The sequence below is a fragment of the Myotis myotis genome, unplaced genomic scaffold (assembly GCF_014108235.1).
Source record: "Myotis myotis isolate mMyoMyo1 unplaced genomic scaffold, mMyoMyo1.p scaffold_m19_p_2, whole genome shotgun sequence".
NCBI lineage: Eukaryota > Metazoa > Chordata > Mammalia > Chiroptera > Vespertilionidae > Myotis > Myotis myotis.
In genome coordinates, this window is record NW_023416324.1 from 34,990,113 (window position 1) to 35,013,860 (window position 23,748).

The 23,748-nt window shown below is 41.8% G+C and overlaps 1 protein-coding gene across 9 annotated transcripts in view; it reads left to right on the top strand.

The window, feature by feature from the left end:
- The window catches only part of ZFYVE9 (zinc finger FYVE-type containing 9), a 134,223-nt gene that overhangs the window by 99,150 nt on the left and 11,325 nt on the right, over nt 1-23,748 (top strand). For 6 of the 9 annotated variants that reach the window (XM_036347419.1, XM_036347425.1, XM_036347417.1 and 3 more), the window contains 6 exons: nt 2,602-2,826; nt 4,907-4,989; nt 10,582-10,686; nt 18,825-18,975; nt 21,568-21,648; nt 22,339-22,501. In XM_036347419.1, coding sequence (XP_036203312.1) covers nt 2,602-2,826; nt 4,907-4,989; nt 10,582-10,686; nt 18,825-18,975; nt 21,568-21,648; nt 22,339-22,501 — 808 coding nt within the window. The remainder of the gene's footprint in view (nt 1-2,601; nt 2,827-4,906; nt 4,990-10,581; nt 10,687-18,824; nt 18,976-21,567; nt 21,649-22,338; nt 22,502-23,748) is intronic. The other 3 variants (XM_036347418.1, XM_036347422.1, XM_036347424.1) reach the window with 3 other exon arrangements.

Sequence of the window (23,748 nt, forward strand, 5' to 3'; positions counted from 1 at the left end):
CCAGTCAGCCCTGCCCTGGAGAGGTCCCAGGGTCTCTGTGATTGCTGCAAGCACCTCTGAGAGAAAGCCGCCCTCGTGTTCCAGCCCGATGCCAGACAGTCCAGTTTCTCCCGGTATGAGTCTGGGTCCCCAGAGTCTCACCCGGAACTGGACTTCAGAGCAATCGGGAGCTTGTATCTCCCTCCCAAATGAAAAAGACAACAGTACACCCAGTTGCCAGCCCTTTGTGTGCTCCTCCATACCTCCGCACTTCTGCACCACCGCACCTCCTACCAGTCTCAATGCGCTTTTCTCTTTCCTTCTAGTTCAGCGGTTCTCAACCTGTGGGTCGCAACCCCTTTGGCGGTCAAACGACCCTTTCACAGGGGTCACCTAAGACCATACTGCATATCAGATATTTACATTACGATTCATAACAGTAGCAAAATTACAGTTATGAAGTAGCAATGAAAATAATTTTATGTTTGGGGTCACAACATGAGGAACTGTATTTAAAGGGCCAGAAGGTTGAGAACCACTGTTCTAGTTGTAGAACTTCCACTCAGCCAGCCTTCCTGTGGTTCTGGATGATACCCGTTTTATCTTTTAGTTGTAGTTTTGATGTGGTTGTGCAAAGCAGCAAGTACAGGTGATTACCTATGCCGCCATCTTGGTTCTCTCGGGGATTTTTTTTTAATAGATCTGGCCCAACAGTTTAAATGTGCAGCCAGTTTCAGTTAATCCTGCAGCAAGAGTACTTACTCACCCAAAATGATGAAGATGTCCAGGTGAACATGGCTCTCATCCACAGAATTTTTCTGAGTTTTGTGGGGAGGTGTTCCCTTCACTTGTAGACCCTACTATCAACATAGCTTCCCACCTTCACTCAAGGATTCTATGACCCATCACTGAACTGTTCTGTGAACAAACAGACTCCAGTTTTCAAAAAAGTAAGCACTAACATTTGTGATGGGGATTTTTGTATTTTGTCTTCTTTCAGAGACATCAAAGGAAGCTTGCACATTCTAGTGAACATATCTGCTCTTACATTATTGAACAGCTCTGCTCAGAAGGTTCTTTTGTAATTCTGAACTGAGGAAAATATCTCATTAATGAAGGGCTGATTTGTTACTGTTTCATTTAAAAAATACTTAAATTAGAAAGTGCTTAATAAAGAGCATTTTCAGGTAAAAGAAAAAATCCCCGCCTAATATGAATTTAAGTAAGCTCTATGTTGTTTATTTTTCATATTTGTCTCCACCAAAGTTACAAAGGCACTACCTTCTCTATAAATTTTCTTTTCCCCTCAATGTCTCATACATAACTTTATTGTCTTAATTCATTATGTTCATGAATTAACTTTTTTCACCCAGTGAGATTGTAAGCTCTGTGAGAGCAGGTACCTAATCTTAACATATTTTCACGACCTTTAAGACAGTAATTGTTATTTTGATTCATATAGTAAAGTTGCACCATCTAATAGGGGAAGCCATCAGTATTTTTGGCTTTACTCTAGACCAGGGGTGGGGAATTGCTGGAAGCCGGTCCATCCTTGCTGCTTGACACAGTCGCTGCAGGATAGAAACATCTGCACAGCATATGTTTCAAGGGACCTGGTGTATATAGCATACTGTTCTTAATATGTTTGCTCCCCTTAGCGCTGTGTGTTTTAACCAAGGTCACCTCTCCGAGAAAGGTTGTTTCCCCAGGTAGGAATTTTTCCCTGAAGTCAGGGAGGGGATGCCTCTCCTAGAAAGGTTGTTTCCCCAGGTAGGAATTTTTCCCTGAAGTCAGGGAGGGGATGAAACTCCTTAACTAAGTGCCAGGCGGGTAGTTAATCACTTTAACTACAAATAATCATGCTTAAGCTACATAATCTTTACTCCCTGGAATGGAGATAAGAAACGCCCTAACCTTTGTAATAGAAATTGACAGGATTAAAATCAACTGGTATAAATACGGATGTAACAAGACAATAAACAGCAGAACTTCGCTGGAGATCCAGACCAGAACTTGGCTGGAGATCCTGGCTAGAGATCCTGGCTAGGCTGCTGATCAACTGAACGCTGTCTCTGTGTCCTTCCTTCTTCGCTGACTCCTTCTACACCTTTGGGGACCCCTGGACCTGCTGGGGTTGGACCCCGGCAGGGAATGTCCAGCCCTCAGGCTGCGTAAGGCCTGCGAAATCATTTGGTTTGGCCCTGCCAAGGCAACCGCCGGCAGGACTTGAAATTCAATAAATCTAGGAGCTTTTTTCATGGCAACATACATTTATATTAAGTGAATTATATTAAGCAAATTAAGTTATAAATATCTACATACCTCTTGGCAGAAAAAAGGTTCCCCACTCCTGATCTAGACAAACTTCTAGAGTGATAATACAAGATATATATATATATATATATATATAATGCTCACGGAAGCCCTGATAACATTGGCAAAAAGTTTTTTATTTAATAAATGCCATTTATTTATTTAAAAACTTTCTAAACATGGCTGTTTCGTGGTAAAAAGTTAGGAATTAGTATTCAGTAGTGTCTGGCCTAGTATCGAGTAACAATGATTACTTTCTATTAATAAATCAATAATATTTTTAGTAATCAATGAACTTTTTTGTTTTAGGGAATGTTGTGGGTAACTTAGGACATTCCTTCTTCAGTCAAAGTTTCCTTGGCAGTAAAGAACATGGTGGATTCTTATATGTGACATCTACTTACCAGTCACTGCAAGACCTTATACTCCCAACCCCACCTTATTTATTTGGAATTCTCATCCAGAAATGGGAAACTCCTTGGGCGAAAGTGTTTCCCATTCGACTAATGTTGAGACTTGGAGCTGAATATCGACGTAAGTAATAACATACTTTCTTCTAAAACACATGAGCAAGTCATAATGACTAAATAAAGTTCTGAAATATTCAGAGTCCCCTCGCCCCTTGTGATACTGATACAATTCAGCAGGAGTAGTATTTTGAAATAGCTAAGCTAAACTTAGCCATTTTCTCTACTCATTTTGCCTAGAATGGGAAGAACTTACAAATATCAATTGAGAAAATTGGTGATTATTTATTACCTTCTAAACTTAATGGTTTTATAATTCATTGATAAATACATAATCATCTTGAGAAAAAAATGAATTTGAATTTAAGAAGTAACTTTATTATTTTTTAAACCTGAGGATATGTTTTTTATTTTATTGATATTTTTTTTTTAAGAGAGAGAGAAAAGGAGAGGGAGAGAGAGAAACGTTGATGTGAAAGACAAACATTGGTCTGTTGCCACCCTTATGTGTCCTAACCAGGCATCGAACCCAAAACCTGAATATGTGCCCTGACGAGGAATCAAACCTGCAACCTTTTGGTGCATGGGATAGCACTACAACCAGCTGAGCCACCTGCCAGGGCTAACTTTATTTTTTATGGTGTCTATATTTAGTGGGTATATTTTTTGTCACTTGGTTGGAAAATAGTTATTGCAAATTATATTTTATGTAACCTAACAGATACTGTAAACTAATGGTATAGAGATCAGTCTCAGTTTATAAGGTAAGCAACAGAAGACCTTCCTTCCCATGATTGTAGCAGTGCAACTAAGTTGTGATTTTTTTTTTTTTAAAGACAACAAGGACTAAATGCAAGCTTTATTTTAAACTTTATATCTTCACCTAATTGAACGCATCCTGGTCTAGACCACTTGAATAGGTTCATAATGCTACCACTTACTAGCTCTGTAACTTTGGTTAAATTGCTCAAGTTGTCTGATTGTCAGTTTCGTTTGCAACTGGTGATAATAAGGCCTGCCTTTTATATTATATAGGATTTTTAAGAAGATCAAATGAAATGAAAAATTATTTTATAAACCATAAAATATATATGTTCTCAGCAGGTCAGCTTCATCAGTTCACTTATTTATTCATTAATTCAACAAGAAATTCATAAAGGCCTACCATGTGTCATAAATTCTGGGAATTTAGAAATGGCCAAGACCCGTTATAGTCCCTTGGAACCTTTGTAAGGAAGACATACAGAAATCATGAAGTAGCGTATTGTATTAAAACACATATTTAAAGTTAACAGAGTTCTGTGGGAGCTCCAAGATGGGCTCTAACATCACTAAGAATGAAGGAATTAGATAAGAAATATGTCTTGGGCTGAACTGTGAAGGAAGCATATCCATCGGCCTAGTGAAGTAGGAAAAGGAAAGGGGTTGTTTGCAGATGAACCAGCATGTATAATTTCTTATCTTGAACAGACAATTCAGACCATAAAGTTCAAGGAGTGAGCCAGCTAATAGGATCACCTTGTATTTTACTCCCCTAAGGAGGGTCCTGGTTGGGAGATGTCTAAGAGTGAATTCTTTTAGACTGCTTGAGCACATAGGAATCAGAAGATACATATTTCCTGTATCATATTAATCCACTTTGAAGAACAGTGCTTCCTAAGACCTTGGGGTCATTTTCGAAACCACTGCATCAAAAGGCTTCTTATGGTCATCAGAACGATTGGTGTAGTTTGTAGAAGGCTCAGGATTTGCCTGTGATGCTACCATGCTAAATACTTTTTTTTTTTTAATCCTCACCAAGGATATTTTTTCCATTGACTTTTTTTTTTTAAAGAGTGGAGAGAGGGAGTTGGAGAGAGAGAGACACATAGATTGATTGCCTCCTGCATGTGCCCAACAGGGGCTGGGATTGAGCCTGAAACTGAGGTACATGCCTTTGACTGGGAATCGAACCTGAGACCCTTCACTCCGCGGGCCGATGTGCCAACCACTGAGCCCAACCAGACAAGGCGCTAAAAACTTTTTGAGCTCTAAATTTCATATGCTCTAATGGGCCATTATATTTTGAAAACTGTATCAACCATGATATCTCTTTTATCCAAATTTTAAGCTGCCAGATTTAGTTTGATCATTTCCCATTTCCATAGTTTATCCATGCCCACTGTTCAGCGTCAGATTTCGGAAGCCATTGTTTGGAGAGACAGGACATACCATCATGAATCTTCTTTCGGTAAGTTGGGAATTTTTGCTTTCTTTTTCCTTACTGGGATTTGTATGGGTGAAGAAAGAGAAGGATTTTATTATTCTGTTGATAGCAATGCCTCTGCTGCTTCAGGCATTTGAGGATTTATGTTACAATGTGTATATATATATTTATATATCCTATCTAATAAAAGAGAAACATGGTAATTAGCGTACATCCGCTACCCTTCCCATTGGCTAATCAGCGAGATATGCAAATTAACTGCTAGCCAGGATGGCGGCCGGCAGCAAGGCAGCTTGAAGCTAACATGAGGCTTGCTTGCTTCAGTGACAGAGGAAACCAACGTTCCCCGCATGCCTTGCCGGCCTCTGAGCTTGCAGTTTGAAACATTGTTACAAATATAGAAGCTAAACAAAACCCCAGAAATCTGCTTTCAGCCCGCCGGGATCTCAGAGCTGGAGTCGATACAGTGTTTCGATTATAGAACCCAAACAAACCAGATACCTGCTTTCAGCAGCAGAGGCCTCAGAGCTGGAGCCAGAGCTAAAGCTGGCCCAGAATAAAAAAAAAAAAATTAAAAAAGGAGCAGTTGGGAGCTTCAGTCACCCGCCAGCCTGAAAACAGCCCTCAGCCCCTCACCCAGGCTGGCCAGGCACCCCAGTGCCTGATCCAGGACACCCTTCAGGGCAAACCAGCCGGCCCCCACCCATGCACCAGGCCTCTATCCTATATAGTAAAAGGGTAATATGCCTCCCAGCACTGGGATCAGTGTGACAGGGGGCAGCGCCCAAACCCCCTGATTGCCCTGCGGCTCTGTGTGTGACGGGGTGGGGCCACAGCCTCTCTATCCGCCCTGCTCTGTTCGTGACAGGGGAAGGCACCCCAACCCCCTGATCAGCCCTGCTCTGTGCCTGATAGGGGGGAGCTCCCCACCCCCTGATCGCCCTGCGGCTCTGTGTGTGACAGGTTGTGGCGCTCCAACCCCCTGATCGGCCCTGCTATGTGTGTGACAGGGTGAGGCGCACCAACCCGCCCCCCCCCCCGATCACGGGCCCTGCTCTGTGTGTGATGGGGTAGATCCATAACCTCCCCATCGGCCCTGCCCTGAGTGTGAGAGTGGCGGCACCCCAACCCCCTGATCGGGCCTGCTCTGTGTGTGATAGAGGTCAGCGCCCCAAACCCCTGATCCGCCCTGCTCTGTGCGTGACAGGGGGCAGCGCCCCAACCCCCCAATCGGCCCTACCCTGAGCATGACTGAGGGTGGCATCGCAACTTCCTGATCCACCCTGCTCTGTGCATGACAGGGGGCGGCGCCCCAACCCCCCAATCGGCTCTGCTCTGAGCCTGACCAGGGGCTGCACCTAGGGATTGGGCCTGCCCTCTGCCACCCGGGAGCAGGCCTAAGCCAGCAGGTCGTTATCTCCCGAGGGGTCCCAGACTGCGAGAGAGCACAGGCCAGGCTGAGGGACCACCCCTCCCCCCCGAGTGCACAAATTTTTGTGCACCGGGCCTCTAGTATACACACACACACACACACACACACACACACACACACACACATTCTTTTCCAAGTACAGGGAGCCTTGGAATGAAATAGTATAGGATTCTAGCCCCTGATTGTACACTTATTATCTAAGTGACCTTGCAGGATTATTATGAGGACTAGAGGTAATGAATAATTAAAGCACAGAGCAAGAAACCAAGATGGTGGCATAGGTAAACACCAAAAATTGCTGCCTCGCACAACCACTTAAAAAATACAACTAAAAGACAAAATGGAAATCATCCAGAACCACAGGAAGGCTGGCTGAGTGGAATTCTACAACTAGAAGAAAAGAGAAAAGCACACTGAGACTCAGAGGAGGTGCGGAAGTAAAGTGCAGAGGTACGGAGGCGCAGGCGGAAAGGGCTGGCAACTGAGGATGCGTTGTCTTTTTCAATCGGGAGGAAGTCTCAAGCTCCCGACTGCTCTGAACTCCAGTTCTGGGTGAGTCTCTGGGGACCCAGACTCATACGGGGAGAAACTGGACTGTCTGAAATCGGTCGGAACTCGAGGTGGCTTTCTCTCAGAGGTGCTTGCAGCGATTACTGGGACACTGAGATTCAGGACCTCTTAGGGTAGGACTGAGGTTCTGCCAGAGCTGTTTGCTCCACCCTGTTGATCTCCTGAGACTCCGCCCCACCCAAGCTGTGCACAGAGGCTTTTGCATATGAAAGGCCTGGCCCTTTGCAATCTGAAAATTACCTAACAAACTGCAGCTGGGCCAGACAGACCCAGAACTTCCAAAAGAAGGCCCAAGGCCCCACAGCAGCTTGCATTGTTTCACAGCTGGGCCCCATCTGGGCACCAAATCCCATACAAAGAAGAGGAATCTGCAGATGTCTCCGTAGCTCCTGCTGGGTAGCCTCAGGCAGAGGCTAAATTAGCACCTCCTTAGAGATCCAAGAGCCAATGTACCCAGTGGTCAGAGTGGGACCTTCCAGATTACAACTCCTCAGATCTATAAGGGACACATTCAAGGGGCAGACTCAGTGAGCACCAAAGCCCCACTGAAGCAAGCCTTGCCCTATAAGGCTGTCTCCAGCACAGAAGTTCTCCCACTGTAAACACAGCTGATTCTCACAGCCAATTGGCCTGGAGGTCAATTCCTCCCAGTGATACCTACAACAATCAAGGCTTAACTACAACAAGCCTGTGCACAAAGCCCACAAAGGGGTGCACCAAGAGAGTCCACCTCAGGTAATTGGGAGGCTGAACCACTGGGCCCTATAGGACACCTAGCACACAAAGCCACTCTACCAACACAGGGAAGCATAAAAACTGTGGAGACAAAGAAACAGGTCATTATAAATGTATAACGCAGTGATGAGCTTGCAACTTCACCAGTGCATTGTAATCTAAGTAAATGTGGATTCATGATAAGAATGTACTATGGTATGCGGGCTGTATAAATAAATAAGTAGATTTTTTTTAAAAAAGAAACAGGTCACAAAGAACAGAAATGGAAGAAAGCAAACTACTGGATATAGAGTTCAAAACCAAACTCATAAGGTTTTTCAAGAATTTTCTAGAAACCGCTGATAAATTTAGTGAGACCCTCAAGAAATCTAGTAAGACCCTCAAGGATATGAACAAGGACCAACTAGAAATTAAGCATACACTGACTGCAATAAAGAATATATATTTTTTTAAAATATATTTTATTGATTTTTTACAGAGAGGAAGGGAGAGGGATAGAGTTAGAAACATCGATCAGCTTTCTCCTGCACACCCCCTACTGGGGAGGTGCCCGCAACCAAGGCACATGCCCTTAACCGGAATCGAACCTGGGACCCTTCAGTCCCCAGGCTGACGCTCTATCCACTGAGCCAAACCAGTTAGGGCAATAAAGAATATTATACAGAGTTCCAACAGCAGAATAGAGGATCGCAAGAATCAAGTCAAAAATTTGAAATACGAAGAAGCAAAAATCACCCAACCGGAAAAACAAAAAGAAAAAAGAATCCAAAAATATGAAGATTGTGTAAGGATCCTCTGGGACAACTTCAAGCGTACCAACATCGGAATTATGGGGGTGCCAGAAGAAGAGAGAGAGCAAGATATTGCAAACCTATTTGAAGAAATAATGACAGAAAACTTCCCCTACCTGGTGAAAGAAATAGACTTACAAGTCCAGGAAGTGCAGAGAACCCCAAACAAAAGGAATACAAAGAGGTCCACACCAAGACACATCATAATTAAAATGCCAAGAGCAAAAGACAAAGAGAATCTTAAAAGCAGCAAGAGAAAGAAAGTCAGTTACCTACAAGGGAGTACCCATACGGTTGTCAGCTGATTTCTCAACAGAAACTATGCAGGCCAGAAAGGAGTGGCAAGAAATATTCAAAGTGCTGAATACCAAGAACCTACAACCAAGATTACCCAGCAAAGCTATCATTCAGAATTGAAGGTCAGATAAAGAGCTTCACAGATAAGAAAAAGCTAAAGGAGTTCATCACCACCAAACCAGGATTATATGAAATGCTGAAAGGTATCCTTTAAGAAGAGGAAGAAGAAGAAAAAGGTAAAGATACAAATCATGAACAACAAATACACATCTATCAACAAATGAATCTAAAAATCAAGTGAAAAAATAATCTGATGAATAGAATAAACTGGTGATATAATAGAATCAGGGGCATAGAAAGGGAGTGGACTGACTATTCTCGGGGGGGAAAGGGGATTGGGGGGTGCGGGAAGAGACTGGACAAAAATCGTACACCTATGGATGAGGATGGGGCGGGCGGTAAGGGCAGCGGTTGGGGTGGGAACTGGGTGGAGGGGAGCTATGGGGGGAAAAAGAGGAACAACTGTAATAATCTGAACAATAAAGTTTTAATTTAAAAAATAAAGCATAGAGCATTCTGTCTTGTTTTTATTTTAAGCTAAGCATTCTGGAGTGTATCTAGAATATATCTAGAATCTGAAAACTTCTCACAACCTTTTGAACTGTTAACGTCTGGGTTGAAATTATCACTGTCTCTTGCCTTGATTATTTTTATTATGTTTATCTGATCTCCTTCCCACGTCCCTGGCTAGCCCTCAAACATTCCAGAATCCCCTATAACAACAGACACGTGTGCTTAGCATTAATCTTGCCCCCCTCCCCCACCCCCAGATGGTGATGGTCATCCTGGCCTCAGTGTTGCGATAGCATGGGATACTGGTCTTGGTTTTTTTTCATATTTAAAACCAAATTTTTTATTACTCATTTCGTTAAATGTAAAGCCAACACACATCTTTGTGTGAATACTGTCCAAGCACAAACCTGGTCAAAAAAAAGAAAATGTAGAGGTCCTTATGGTGGCCTGTAGGACCCTGTGAAATCTAGCTGTTTGCTGTCACTTTGACCTTGACTCCTAACCCTCTTGCTCATTTTGCTTCAGCCAGACTAGATGTTGTGTGTGTGTGTGTTTTTACCCTGCAAATATTCATTCAGGGCCTAGGTTGTTCCAGGTATTTGGAATATAATTAGAACAAAACAAGAGAGAGTTCTTACCCTCTTGGAGCTTTCCTTAGCTGGAGGAGGCAGTTAATCTATCTATCTATATAAAAGCCCAGCAACCGAACAGTGGAATGATCAGAATGACCCATCAACCAGTCGCTATGACGTGCACGGACCGCCGGGGGCAGACACTCAACGCAGGAGCTGCCCCCTGGTGGTCAGTGTGCTCCCACAGTGGGAGCGCCACTTGGCTGACTGGGATGAGCGGTGCTCCCACAGCGGGCTGATCCCTGCAGGCCATGCCCCCACCAGTGCACGAATCTGTGCACTGGGCCTCTTAAAAAATAAATATGGAAAGTGTTAAGTGGTGTTAAAGCAGGGTAAGTATTCAGATATTTGTTTAATATTGTATATAAGAGGTATATGAAACTTAAATTTACTTATAAGAGTTTACAGTTTAATGAAGAGCTGGAGTACACATACCAGTACACAATGGAGCTCTCATTATTATTATTATTTAGATGAATTGAAGCTTTTCATTTGACATTGTTCCCATTTTTGCTAATTTTATTTCTATAAATGGAATCCTGTCATTGATTACTTCTTTATTCCACTTCAATCTGCTTTTGCCCAGGACTTCAGAAATTACCAATATACATTGCCAATAGTTCAAGGTTTGGTGGTTGATATGGAAGTTCGGAAAACCAGCATCAAAATTCCCAGCAACAGATACAATGAGGTAAGATTTATCATGAAGCCCTGACCAGTTTGGCTCAGTGAATAGAGCGTCGGCCTGCGGACTAAAGGGTCCCAGGTTCGATTCCAGTCAAGGGCATGTACCTTGGTTGCGGGCACATCCCCAGTAGGGGGTGTGCAGGAGGCAGCTGATCGATGTTTCTCTCTCATCGATGTTTCTAACTCTCTAACCCTCTCCCTTCCTCTCTGTAAAAAATCAATAAAATATATATATTTTTAAAAAAGATTTATCATGAAGGTGTATTTTTCATAGTTCAATGAAGTTGAAAAATAGAGGATTATTTATAAAGTTTATTTTTAATTAATTGACAGTGAAATCAGTTCATAATATCGTATGAGCTAGATCCGTGGTCGGCAAACTGCGGCTCGTGAGCCACATGCGGCTCTTTGGCCTGTTGAGTGTGGCTCTTCCTAAGCCTTAGGAGTACCCTAATTAAGTTAATAACAATGTACCTACCTATATAGTTTAAGTTTAAAAAATTTGGCTCTCAAAAGAAATTTCAGTCGTTGTGCTGTTGCTATTTGGCTCTGTTGACTAATGAGTTTTCCGACCACTGACCTCTAGATCAATAATGGGGAAATTTATAATTAGCAAGATATTAAATTTGTGATTTATTTAGTCATTGGTTGTACTTTTGACCTTTGGATGTTGTGATAATCAGTGATAGATTTGCATTCTGATCAATATATAAAATAAACCTTATAATATTCATGGTGGAATCTCATTTTTCCTTTACTGTCAGAACATGTTATTTTTGACTGTCCTTAATGTTTAAGCACAGGTCACTTTAAGTCCTGAAATGACATTTAAGTAAGGTTCCAGAAGCAAATGATTGCATCTTAAATTAAGCTGTATTTTGTAACTAAAATGAAATTGTGCATACTATATACATATTAACAGCTGCATAAACCTTTATCTATTTGTCATGTGAAATCTTTCTTGAATTTAAAATTTTCTTAAAATAATTTCTGAAATGTCTAGTAGTAAACATTGTGGTTTAAAATAAGTGTTATTTTAAAACTTAGCTTGATAGCATAATGGTTAAAATGTGTTATTTCTTTAAACTTGTGTTATTAGGCAGGGTGGTAACTCCCTGATTACTTCTTTCACTACTTCTTGGTATGAAATAATTTCCTCCTTCTCTCTCTTTTTTTTGCTTTCTTCCTTCTTTATTCAAACTTCTGTTTACTTACTCATTTGTACATTCAGTAAACATTGTGTACTTGTTATGCACTTAGAATCACACAAATGTTTTACTGGACTTAGAAGCTCAGGGCTCCGCATTGCTATGTGTGAGAGTGACCTATGTTAAGAAAGCCTTTACCCATGGTTTTCTCTGTGATGGCTTTTTTCAGGAGAATGGAAAATAGTAGCTAGTGTATGCTTAATTTTTTTTCTGGGATATGATCAGCAGTTTTTAGCTTTTAGCCCTACCTGGAAATAAATATCAAGCATTAATATACTAGACTAGGTAGAGGCAAATCTTCAAAGTGAACTATAAAGAGAGTATGCTTTGAAAACTTGTTTTATTTCTCATATTTGAAATTTTATTATTTGATTCATAAACATTGATTAAGCATATTCTTTGTTACGAAATACAAAGATGAGTAAGAACATTTTGCTTGCCTTGTGGGAGCTTACTGTCCAGAAGTAAAATGATCAGAGGTCATCCCCAAACCGCTAACATAGTATATTACTATCCTTGGTGTTTGCAAGATGGTGCTTTGTGTTGGGAATTGGGTCTGCTTAATATATCTGCGAAAGCTATGAGGCTCCCATAATTATTTCAGTATTGACTGATGACATTCATGACAACAGCTGTCATTCATATTATTTGTCTTTATCTGAATTCTCTATTCTGGATTTATGGTTGTGCAGTTTCAGAAATCTTTGTTCAAAAATAGTTAACTGCATTTCTTATCATTTATTACATTTCATTTTCAATGAAGTTCACCAATTTATTATCACTTATTTTTCTTACCTGATTTAGCAGACTGACTTCTCTTCTAATTTAGTTTTTGTTTCAATTCAACATAATTGTATCTCTCACAGTCTTGGAGAATTGAACTGTGTTGTGTCTAATAAATCTTCACTTCATATTTGAAAAAGCATATTTCATTATATACATTATTTCTTTAATCAACCACAACATTCTACTTTTCCTCTCATTCATTTTTTCATTTATTCCCATAGTCTTTCTTATTACTTCCTAAACTATGTTCCTTTTTTTGCTTTATAGCCCTTGCACAAGCTATTTTATTGATGCACACTTCCCCTCCTCTTCACCTGCCTAACGCTCACTCACTTTTTAAAATTTTTATTTTTGTTAACCCTCACCCGAGGATAAATATCCATTGATTTTTAGAGAGTGTGAAAGGGGTGAGGAGAGACTGAGAGAGAAACATTGATGTGAAAGAGTCACATTGATTGGTTGCCTCCTGCATGCGCCCCAACTGGGGCCAGGGATTGAGCCTGCAATCAAAGTACGTGCCCTTGACCGGAATCCAACCCAGGACCCTTCAGTCCACAGGCCAGTGCTCTATCCACTGAGCCAAATCTGCCAGGGCTAATTTTTCAGGTGTCAGTTTCAATAACATTTTCTTAGATAGGCTTTTGTTTAACTGCCAACTGAGGTAATCCTTGTTATAAGCATCCCTAGAATTCCACACATCCTGTATGCAATACTCACTACAGATGGCCCTAAAATCTGAAGAGTATTATATTTTCTGGATTTCAAGGAATACATTTCTTTTCTCTTAGGAATACATTTCTTATTCTTTTTTCAAAAGAATAATAGGAGTTGGTGAAATATGCAAAATAGGGCATAGAAGTGGTATTTCATTGACTATTGGTTAGCTGTCCCTAGTGCTATATGTGGAAGACAATATTTAACCACAGGTATAAATTCGTGCCGAGCCAGCTCAGCCAGGTTTGGTGAGCTGTGAAGGATTGAGAAAAGACAGACGAGAGAAAAGCTGGGTCTGGATGGGATGCTGTCCTCTCTGATGGAGAGCTAGCGACAGCGACACAGACTACAAGCCAAGTCTTTATTTTATAGCCAGATTCCATGAGGCAAAGTAAGGGCGTATTCAAGATGTTTACAACATTCTCATGGGTTTCGAATCTACTCAGTTACATGCACCTGAACTCTATCAAGCCCACATTACTCAGACACGTGGGGCCACGTGTTCGGACTATAGGTTCAAGCTTACAACTATAGCCTTTGGTTTTAATTGTGCTGGGACTTGCACATGGCTTTGCCATGAGAGGAGCTTGCCCTCATTAGTCTCAGGCTTGAACCTGTCTAAATGCTGTGGTCACTCTCCACATAAATTAAAATAAAAGGGTCCCCAAGAAGGAGCCCTAGATGTTGTACCTCCACTGACTGCAACAGGAAGTCATGGCTGAACACTGCATGTTCAGAATAAGATTGTCCCGTCCACCATGAACAGTGGCTCCAGAACACTGCTGCTAGCCAAATCCCTCCCAACCTCGCTGCCACTTTTGGTCTTGAAACCACCAGCTCTGATCTCAGATGGTCAAGAATCCATAAGAAGTCCTGGGCTCCTGAGGCATCCTTCATCTCTCACAATTGTAATATCTGTCTGTGTTCATTTCCCTGAACCTCTCACTCATTTCAGAATACCCAAAGCTTAGTCCTTTTAAGTTCATTTGTCTCTGACCATTTCCTTGGTGATTTGTCCAGTCCTCTGGCCTTAAATACTGTCTCTCTGCTGATGTCTTCTAAGTGTCGTTCTCCAGCCTGAATCTCTCTCCTGTTTTGTAGACTTGAGTGCTTACTGCCCACTTGACAGCTCTATTTGAGTAGGCATCTCAAGCTTAGTAAGTTCAACTCTGACCTCTTACTCTTCCCTCAAAACCTGCTCTTGATGTAGCAGTCCCTAAGTCCATGGTCGGCAAACCGCGGCTCGCGAGCCACATGCGGCTCTTTGGCCCCTTGAGTGTGGCTCTTCCACAAAATACCACGTGTGGGCGCGCACGTACAGCGCGATTGAAACTTTGTGGCCCATGCGCAGAAGTCGGTATTTTGTGGAAGAGCCACACTCAAGGGCCCAAAGAGCCGCATGTGGCTCGCGAGCCGCGGTTTGCCGACCACTGCCTTAAGTTAATGACAGTGCTGTTCTTTCAGTTACCAGGCCCAAAACTTTGGAGTCATCTGTCTTAATATTAAGATATCAAAAATACTTAAAGTGATCTACAGGTTAAATGCAAGCCCTATCAGAATTCCAATGGCTTTTTAAATTAAAATATATTTTAGCCCTAGCTGGTTTGGCTTAGTGGTCAGAGCATCAGACTTCGGACTTAAGGGTCCGGGTTTGATTCCAGTCAAGGGCACATGCCTGTGTTGTGGGCTTGATCCCCAGTAGGGGGCATGCAGGAGGCATCCAGTCAGTGATTCTCTCTCATCATCGATGTTTCTACTCTCCCTCTCCCTTCCTCTCTGAAATCAATAAAAATATATTTTTAAAAGAATTGAAAAGGGGTACTCATAGCAAGTACATTTACACATGTGTTCACAGTAGCACTATTCATGGTAGTAAAAAAGTGAACATAGCCCAAAGGCCCATGGGTGGAAGGATAAATAAATTGTGTTATATATACATCTAACCTTTGAACAACACAGGTTTTAACTGGGGGAAGGGGGGTCCGTTTATATGTGCATTTTTCAATAAATATAGTCATTCCTCTGTATCCCCAAGCTTCGTATCTGAGGATTCAACTAACTGCAGATCCAAAACAGTATTTTCGATCTGTAATTGGTATCGGTGAATGTGGAGGTCCAACTGTCAGCATTGTTCTACTTGAGAACCCACAGATTTTGTTATTCACAGGGGTCCTGGAATCAATCCCTCATGGATACCAAGGGACTGTACTTAATTTTTGGGGGAGCCAAAAGTTATAGGTGTACTTTTGACTGTACAAGGGATCAGTAACCCCTCTGTTGTTCAAAGGTCAGCTGTATATATAATGAAATATTATTCAGCCATAAAAATAAATGAAGTACCGATACATGTTGCACCATGAAAGAGCTTCAAAAACTTTATTCTAAGTGAAAAAAGCCAGACGTAATGGTCACATACTGTAATGTTCCATGATATGAACCATCCAGAATAAATGCGTGGAGACAGAGTGCAGATCGGTGTTTGGAGGGGGAGTGAGGAGACACTGGTTCACGAGCGAGGGGTTGTACTTCTGGTGATGGGAATGATTTGGAACTGGGTAAGGTGGTGGTTGCCCAACATTGTTGAGGAGAACCAAGATGGCGGCATAGGTTAACGCTGGAGTTTGCTGCCTTGAACAACTACTTCAAAAGTGAAACTAAAAAACCGAATGGACATCACCCAGAACCACAGGAACGCTGGCTGAGTGGAAGTCCTACAACTAGGAGGAAAGAGAAACGCATACAGACACTCAGAGGAGGCGCAGTGCTGAAGTCAAATTCTGAGGTGCGGAGTGTGCGGAGCGGGCTGGCGGCGGAGGGCGCGGTTGGCGTTTTCAATCGGGAGGGAGTCGCAGACTCTGAGCTCCAGATACGGGCGAGTCTTTAGGGACCCAGACTCAAAGGGGAGAAGCGGGACTGTCTGGCTTCGGTCAGAGCGAGTGCAGCTTTCTCTCCGAGGTTTGCCGCGGGACGGGACTGAGAGCCGCCATAACTGCTCTCTCCGGCCCACCCTGTTGATCCTGTGAGACCCGTCCCGCCCAAGCCCTGCACAGAGGCATTTGCCGGATAGCCTCAGGCAAATGCCAGATTAGCACCTCCCTAGAGGACAGAAGTTCTCTCACTGCAGACACAGCTGATTCTCATAGCCACTTGGCCTGGAGGTCAAACCCTGCCTGGTATTAGCTACAACAATCAAGGTTTAACTATAAGACTGCGCACAAAGACCACTAGGGGGTGCACCAAGGAAGCATAACAAAATGCGGAGACAAAGAAACAGGACAAAATTGTCAATGGAAGATATAGAGTTTAGAACCACACTTTTAAGGTCTCTCAAGAACTGTTTAGAAGCCGCCGATAAACTTAATGAGATCTACAAGAAAACTAATGAGACCCTCGATGTTATATTGGGGAACCAACTAGAAATTAAGCATACACGGACTGAAATAACGAATATTATACAGACTCCCGACAGCAGACCAGAGGAGCGCAAGAATCAAGTCAATGATTTGAAATGCGAGGAAGCAAAAAACACCCAACCGGAAAAGCAAAATGAAAAAAGAATCCAGAAATGCGAGGATAGTGTAAGGAGCCTCTGGGACAGCTTCAAGTGTACCAACATCAGAATTATAGGGGTGCCAGAAGATGAGAGAGACCAAGATATTGAAAACCTATTTGAAGAAATAATGACAGAAAACTTCCCCCACCTGGTGAAAGAAATGGACTTACAGGTCCAAGAAGCGCGGAGAACCCCAAACAAAAGGAATCCAAAGAGGACCACACCAAGACACATCATAATTAAAATGCCAAGAGCAAAAGATAAAGAGAGAATCTTAAAAACAGCAAGAGAAAGAAACTCAGTTACCTACAAGGGAATACCCATACGACTGTCAGCTGATTTCTCAACAGAAACTTTGCAGGCCAGAAGGGAGTGGCAAGAAATAGTCAAAGTGATGAATACCAAGAACCTACAACCAAGATTACTTTATCCAGCAAAGCTATCATTCAGAATTGAAGGTCAGATAAAGAGCTTCACAGATAAGGAAAAGCTAAAGGAGTTCATCACCACCAAACCAGGATTATATGAAATGCTGAAAGGTATCCTTTAAGAAGAGGAAGAGGAAGAAAAAGGTAAAGATACAAATTATGAACAACAAATATGCATCTATCAACAAGTGAATCTAAGAATCAAGTGAATAAATAATCTGATGAACAGAATGAACTGGTGATTATAATAGAATCAGGGACATAGAAAGGGAATGGACTGACCATTCTTAGGGGGGAAAGGGGTGTGGGAGATGCGGGAAGAGACTGGACAAAAATCATGCACCTATGGATGAGGACAGTGGGTGGGGAGTGAGGGCGGAGGGTGGGGCGGGAACTGGGAGGAGGGGAGTTATGGGGGAGAAAAAAGAGGAACAAATGTAATAATCTGAACAATAAAGATTTAATTAAAAAAAACAAAACATTGTGAATGTATTAAATACCACTGAACTCAATTTAAAATGGTTAACTTTATGTCATGTAAATTTCACCTCAGTAATGTTCTTTTTAGTATATTGATACAGGAATATAAAAGGTATGCAAACACTCATCTGATATTTTTAACACTGTGGCAATGCAGTTTATAACATAAGAGGGATAGGGGAGTAAAACAAAATACAAATTTTGGACTAGTTTTTCAAAAGATCAAAGCCATTTTAAAGGATTGGATCAGAAAGTTGGACAAATGGGATGGCATGGAAGAAAAAAATGGGAAATAAAAACAAATTATTATTAGCTTCTTTCAACCAGAAGCCAGAGTTCAGCATCAAGATAATATAAGCTCAGTTTTGTTTATTAGACACAAAATGGTGGCCTGTGAATTTTTAGGTTAGCTTCAGAATTATTTAAAATATTTTGATAAGAACAAAGCAAAATTTTGGTAAATGACTCATTGAAGATGTCAAGCATAAATTAGTAAAACTAAGAAACAATGGAGTTTACATCTTTTAGAGGAAAGGCCTCACTCCTTAGTATGGATGTGGAAAAAGAAGGCAGATACATTTTAATATGGGACATTCTTTTGACTTAGAATTTCAGTATTTATATCTTCAGAGAACCCACTGAATGATAGAAACTGCTGAAGTTCGCTAAACTAATTTTAGTTGCTTGTGTTGAGTGCAGCAATAAAAGACAAAAGAATGCAAAATGTGTCATATGCCTAAGTTGTAATACGAATCACCTATAAACTATACAGGGAATTTTTGTATGTTGATTTTTGGGCTAACAGTGACTGATCTTTCACTCTGTTTTCATTATTTGGTAGCCCCTTTATCACTGTAATAAATAATAATACTCTGTTTTGTCTTTGAGAAGGTGAAGGAGTTGTGCCATATCTGACCCAAAAAAAAGCCCATTCTTGGCAGAGAAGAAAGCTAACCCTCTTTTTTGGTTGCAGGTGATGAAAGCCATGAACAAGTCTAATGAGCATGTCCTGGCAGGAGGTGCCTGCTTCAATGAGAAGGCAGACTCTCATCTCGTGTGTGTGCAGAATGATGATGGAAACTATCAGACCCAGGCCATCAGTATTCACAACCAGCCCAGGAAGGGTGAGTCATTGTGCTGATGGAGATGATGAGAATGGAAGATTGTACTGGACTTGGAGATTGGGTATCTCAGCCCCATCACATGTACTTTCTAGAAGGGTGACCACAAACAACCTGATTAAGTTAACATTTCCAAGCTTATTTTCCAGGTTACATTGGCTCCCCAGTAGCCACACGCAGAGTTGCAAATGGCATCTCTGTTATTGAGGGGAACATTCAAAAATACTGCCTCAGGATATTGACAGGGCCAGCATTGCTATCTGAAGGGAGGAGACTAGGCCCCATGGTGAAAATATACTTAGATTTGGGGCTTGTTGAATGACCATACTCAAAGAATGTTAATTAGTAGGTCGACAGGAAGGAAGGTTTCTAGGTTCAGTGGCACTTGGATTGTGGTCTCATCACTTAGGAGATTGTTAGAAATGAAGAGTCCACTCCCCAGATCTGCTAAATCAGAATTTGCATTTTAAACACAATCCCTATGCAATTCATTTTTTTTTAAAATATATTTTATTGATTTTTTACAGAGAGAAAGGGAGAGAGATAGAGAGCCAGAAACATCGATGAGAGAGAAACATCGATCAGCTGCCTCCTGCACATCTCCTACTGGGGATGTGCCCGCAACCCAGGTACATGCCCTTGACCGGAATCGAACCTGGGACCTTTCAGTCCGCAGGCCGACGCTCTATCCACTGAGCCAAACCGGTTTCGGCATCCCTATGCAATTCAAATACACATTAGAATTTAAGAATCACTGCTCAGTGTGACATTTTCTCAAGTGTCTTATCAGGTTCTATGATTTTAAAATATATTCATATAAATAGATGAACGTTTTGCTTAATACATTAAACTGAGAAATCCTGAGATAAATCAGTTTAAACAGATTTTTTACTACAGTTCTTTTTCAGAGGCTTTAACGAGCAGTGTGTACTGTGATTTTCCAAAAGGCGGGTAGTGTGGACCCCTTCCTAAATTTATTTGACCATAAGTCTCTTTCCCCTCAGAATATCTCCTAAAACTAGCTTTCTTTAGTATGCTTTATGAAACACTTCTCTAAAAGACATACTGTAAGTCACTTTCTTTAATATATATTTAAAATCAGTTATTTAGTTAGTAAAGGTATAAAAGGTATGTAGCACATATATATTCAAATACCATATCCAAAATAAGGTAGGTGATAAGTCCACAGAGCTCCCTACTAGTCAAATCTTACTTAGAATATTTAATAAGTTCTGGAGATCTTTAATGCAATTGATGATGTCCATTGGTAAAACTGGATGATCTTCAGAGGAGGATTCAAGGCATGTGAGAAATCTGGAAACTAGGTCAAAGGAAGACATCCTGACTGAAGTATAAATGTTTTACCTGAAAAAGTACAAGTAGCTATCTCTATTTTTAAGGTTTTTCTGTTATGTGGAAATAAGATTCAACTTTTTCTGAATAGCTACAAAAGGCCAAAACCAGCACCATTGGGTGAAAGTAACAAGGCTCTAGATTTAGGCTCAATTTGAGAGCACTCTCTTTAACTGAGAGTTACCCAGGAGTAGAATGGACTGCCGTGCGCTGTTGTGGGCTCCTTGTCAGTAGGAGCCTCATCAAAGCCTGGCTGACCTACCTATTAGAAATACTGGGGGCCAGTGGGTAGGGAGCTGGAACAGCTCAGTCCAATTTAAGATGTGGAGATATAGAGTGTAGAGAAGTTTTCATGAACCTAAATGTATTAAATATCTATTCTTTTATGAAGTGTCAGTGGTATCAGGTGTTTGTCTTTCAAATAGGTGCTTGTGTTTTTAATAGCTCCACTTCGTAAATAAAATAGTTGGCAACCATATGTCAATATTTAAAATATATTTGACCTAAAAAACACACACCTGGAAATCAGTGACTTTAGATCAGGGGTCAGAAGACTTTTTCTGTATATTTTAGGCTTTGCAGGCCTGTAGTCTTTTTTGTCACAGAACTACTCAGCTCTGTGACATCATATTTCAAAAACTGCCATAGACAATGTGTATATGAATGGACATGGCTGTGTTCCAATATAATTTTATTTAGAAAAACAGGCTTCAGTCCAAGCCCAGGACTTGACCACTAAGATTTCTCTGCCTGTAAAATTCTTTGATTCTTGATTGTAGGAAGAACAACAACAACAAAAAATGGGAGCGTGTATCTTTTTTTATTTTTTTAATATATTTTTATTGATTTCAGAGAGGAAGGGAGAGGGAGAGAAAGATAGAAACATCAGTGATGAGAGAGAATCACTGGTTGGCTGCCTCCTGCACACCCTACACTAGGGATCGAGCCTGTAACCCAGGCTTGTGCCCTGATGGGGAATCAAACCAGGACCTCCTGGTTCATAGGTCGATGCTCAACCACTGAGCCACGCTGGCTGGGTGGGAGCGTGTATCTTAAAACCTCATTCGCTGCCTATCACAAGCATCAGGATTATTGGTTACTTGTGTATTATGGTGTACAGAGTTGTTGTTTCTTGTCTTCTGGATGGTGATGGTTGGATTCCCAATGACTAAATATTTTATTGTTCTTAGTCTCTCAATCTCAGGGTCTGTCTTCATCAAACTATTTCTTTTGTTGTTTTAGTGACTGGTGCCAGTTTTTTTGTGTTCAGTGGCGCTCTGAAATCCTCTTCAGGCTATCTTGCCAAGTCCAGTATTGTGGAAGGTAAAGAATGAGTTACTTACTGCACATACAGTAGTTCAGTCCTATTTGTACAACTGAAAAGCAAAGGATACTTTGACATTTTTGCCATAGAGTTCTGGACTCATTATTTATTCCATAGCATCTCACTCTTCAGCTACTTAAAACTGTCATATAGTGGTTAGTTCTCCAAAGAAGGAAGTAAGTGATAGAGATACTGTGGGACGGTGCTCTTAGAACTACCCTGCACAGAAGGGGGTAGTAATTGGGGGGTGGGAGGGAATAAACGTGTGTGGAATGGCACTAATTATTTAAGAGATGGCCTTTCGGAGCTTTGGGATAAGGTACCCAAGGGGACATAGTCTAAGTTTAAATATATCATTGGGCGCGAATCTGTGAACATGTGGATGTTACCCACACGAATGTCGCAGTCATCATTTGGGATAAGGAGAAACTCTTCCTTGTGTCTAAAGTGAAACCAACAGGCAAGTGTTTTAAACAGAACGTATCTCGGCACTCGCTCCTCATAGCACTTTCAGTGAGGAAGAGCTCAGCTCAAAGCACAACACCTGCTTGTGTCTTTCTGCTGTAGAGAGCAGAGCAGAGTTTCACATTTAACGTAGAGGGGTTTGCTAGGTTCCAGATCCGCTTTTCACTGCCTCTCTCCCTGGCTTTTCATTGTTTTCATCGGTATTATCTGGTGCTGATCCTCAGATGGCGTCATGGTCCAGATCACTGCAGAGAACATGGATGCCTTGAGGCAGGCGCTGCGAGAGATGAAGGACTTCACCATCACCTGTGGCAAGGCGGACGCCGAGGACCCCCAGGAGCACATCCACATCCAGTGGGTGGATGACGACAAGAACGTCAACAAGGGGTAAAGGCAGCAAACTCCCCCCTGAGGCATGTAGTTACGGCTGGGCTCTGGGTCTGTCTGCACTGATGTGTTACAGCTTCACTGGGAGCCCTGCCTGAGAGGCTGCCTTTAAACTTCTGGTTTCTTGGCTTCATTTCTGAAGGGGTTTCTGTGCATATTTTTGAAGGGAGGAAACTGACTGTTTTACAAAACAATTTCTCTAAAGTTATTGAGATAATAGTAATACCTAAGCCTTGTATGGTTTGCAAAGCACTTTTACTAACATTGTTTAATCGGATAGAACTAGTGTTAGTAGTATTCCAGAGGAGTAAACAAGCACCACAAGGCTAACCACTTCCACAAAGCAAGGGAGTGGCAGGCGGGACCGCCTCCCTGGGCTGCAGATGCTGTCCTCTTTCCCAGTCAGGGCAGCTCTTGTTCTGAAGGTTCAGGCCCAGACCCTGGAGCCGCCTGTATCTCATGCCCTGTACCTCATCTAACAGTAAATGCTGTTCGCTGTACTTCAAAGGACATATAGACTCTTATTACTGCTTCTTCCTACCTCCACTGCCATCATCCCAGTTCAGGCCACCATTGTTTGGTCTGCATTATTGCAGTAGCCTCCTAATTGGTTTCTTTGTTTCTAGTCTTGGCCTGTTCCTTCTTCCCAGCCTAATCTGTTTCCAATTCTACAGTGTTGCTCCTCTGCTCAAAACCCACCACTGACTTCCATTCAGGGTCAAAATCAAAGTCTTTGCAACCTCTAAGGCCTTACACAATCTGCGTCCCCCACCCCACTCTTACTTCTCAAGCAACACCTGCCTTCTTGTGGGGACATGTCAACTAGACTTCTGTCCTGGCACGTGCTGTTCTCTCAGCTTATGTTTTGCCCCTGGGTAGCCACCTGAGTCACTCCCTCACTGCCTTCAGAAGGCCTTCTGTGGCCAACCTGTGTAAGTAATAACCGTCATACACATTCTTCCATCCCACCCCCCAATTCCTATCCCCTATCTGTGCAGAATAGTTCTAAGAGCACTTACAAGTTTCTAACAGACAAAAATTTTTACTTACTATATTGTTCCTGGGATGTAAGCTCCATGAGGACAGGGACTTTGGTCTGTTTCATTTACTGCTACCAGTATATTACCAGCACCCAAAGCACTGTCTGGTACCTAGCAGTTACTTTAAACATTGACTGAATAAATGAATATATTATACCTCATTGTATTAAGCTTTCTCCCATCCATCCTCTATCCATCTACCCATCC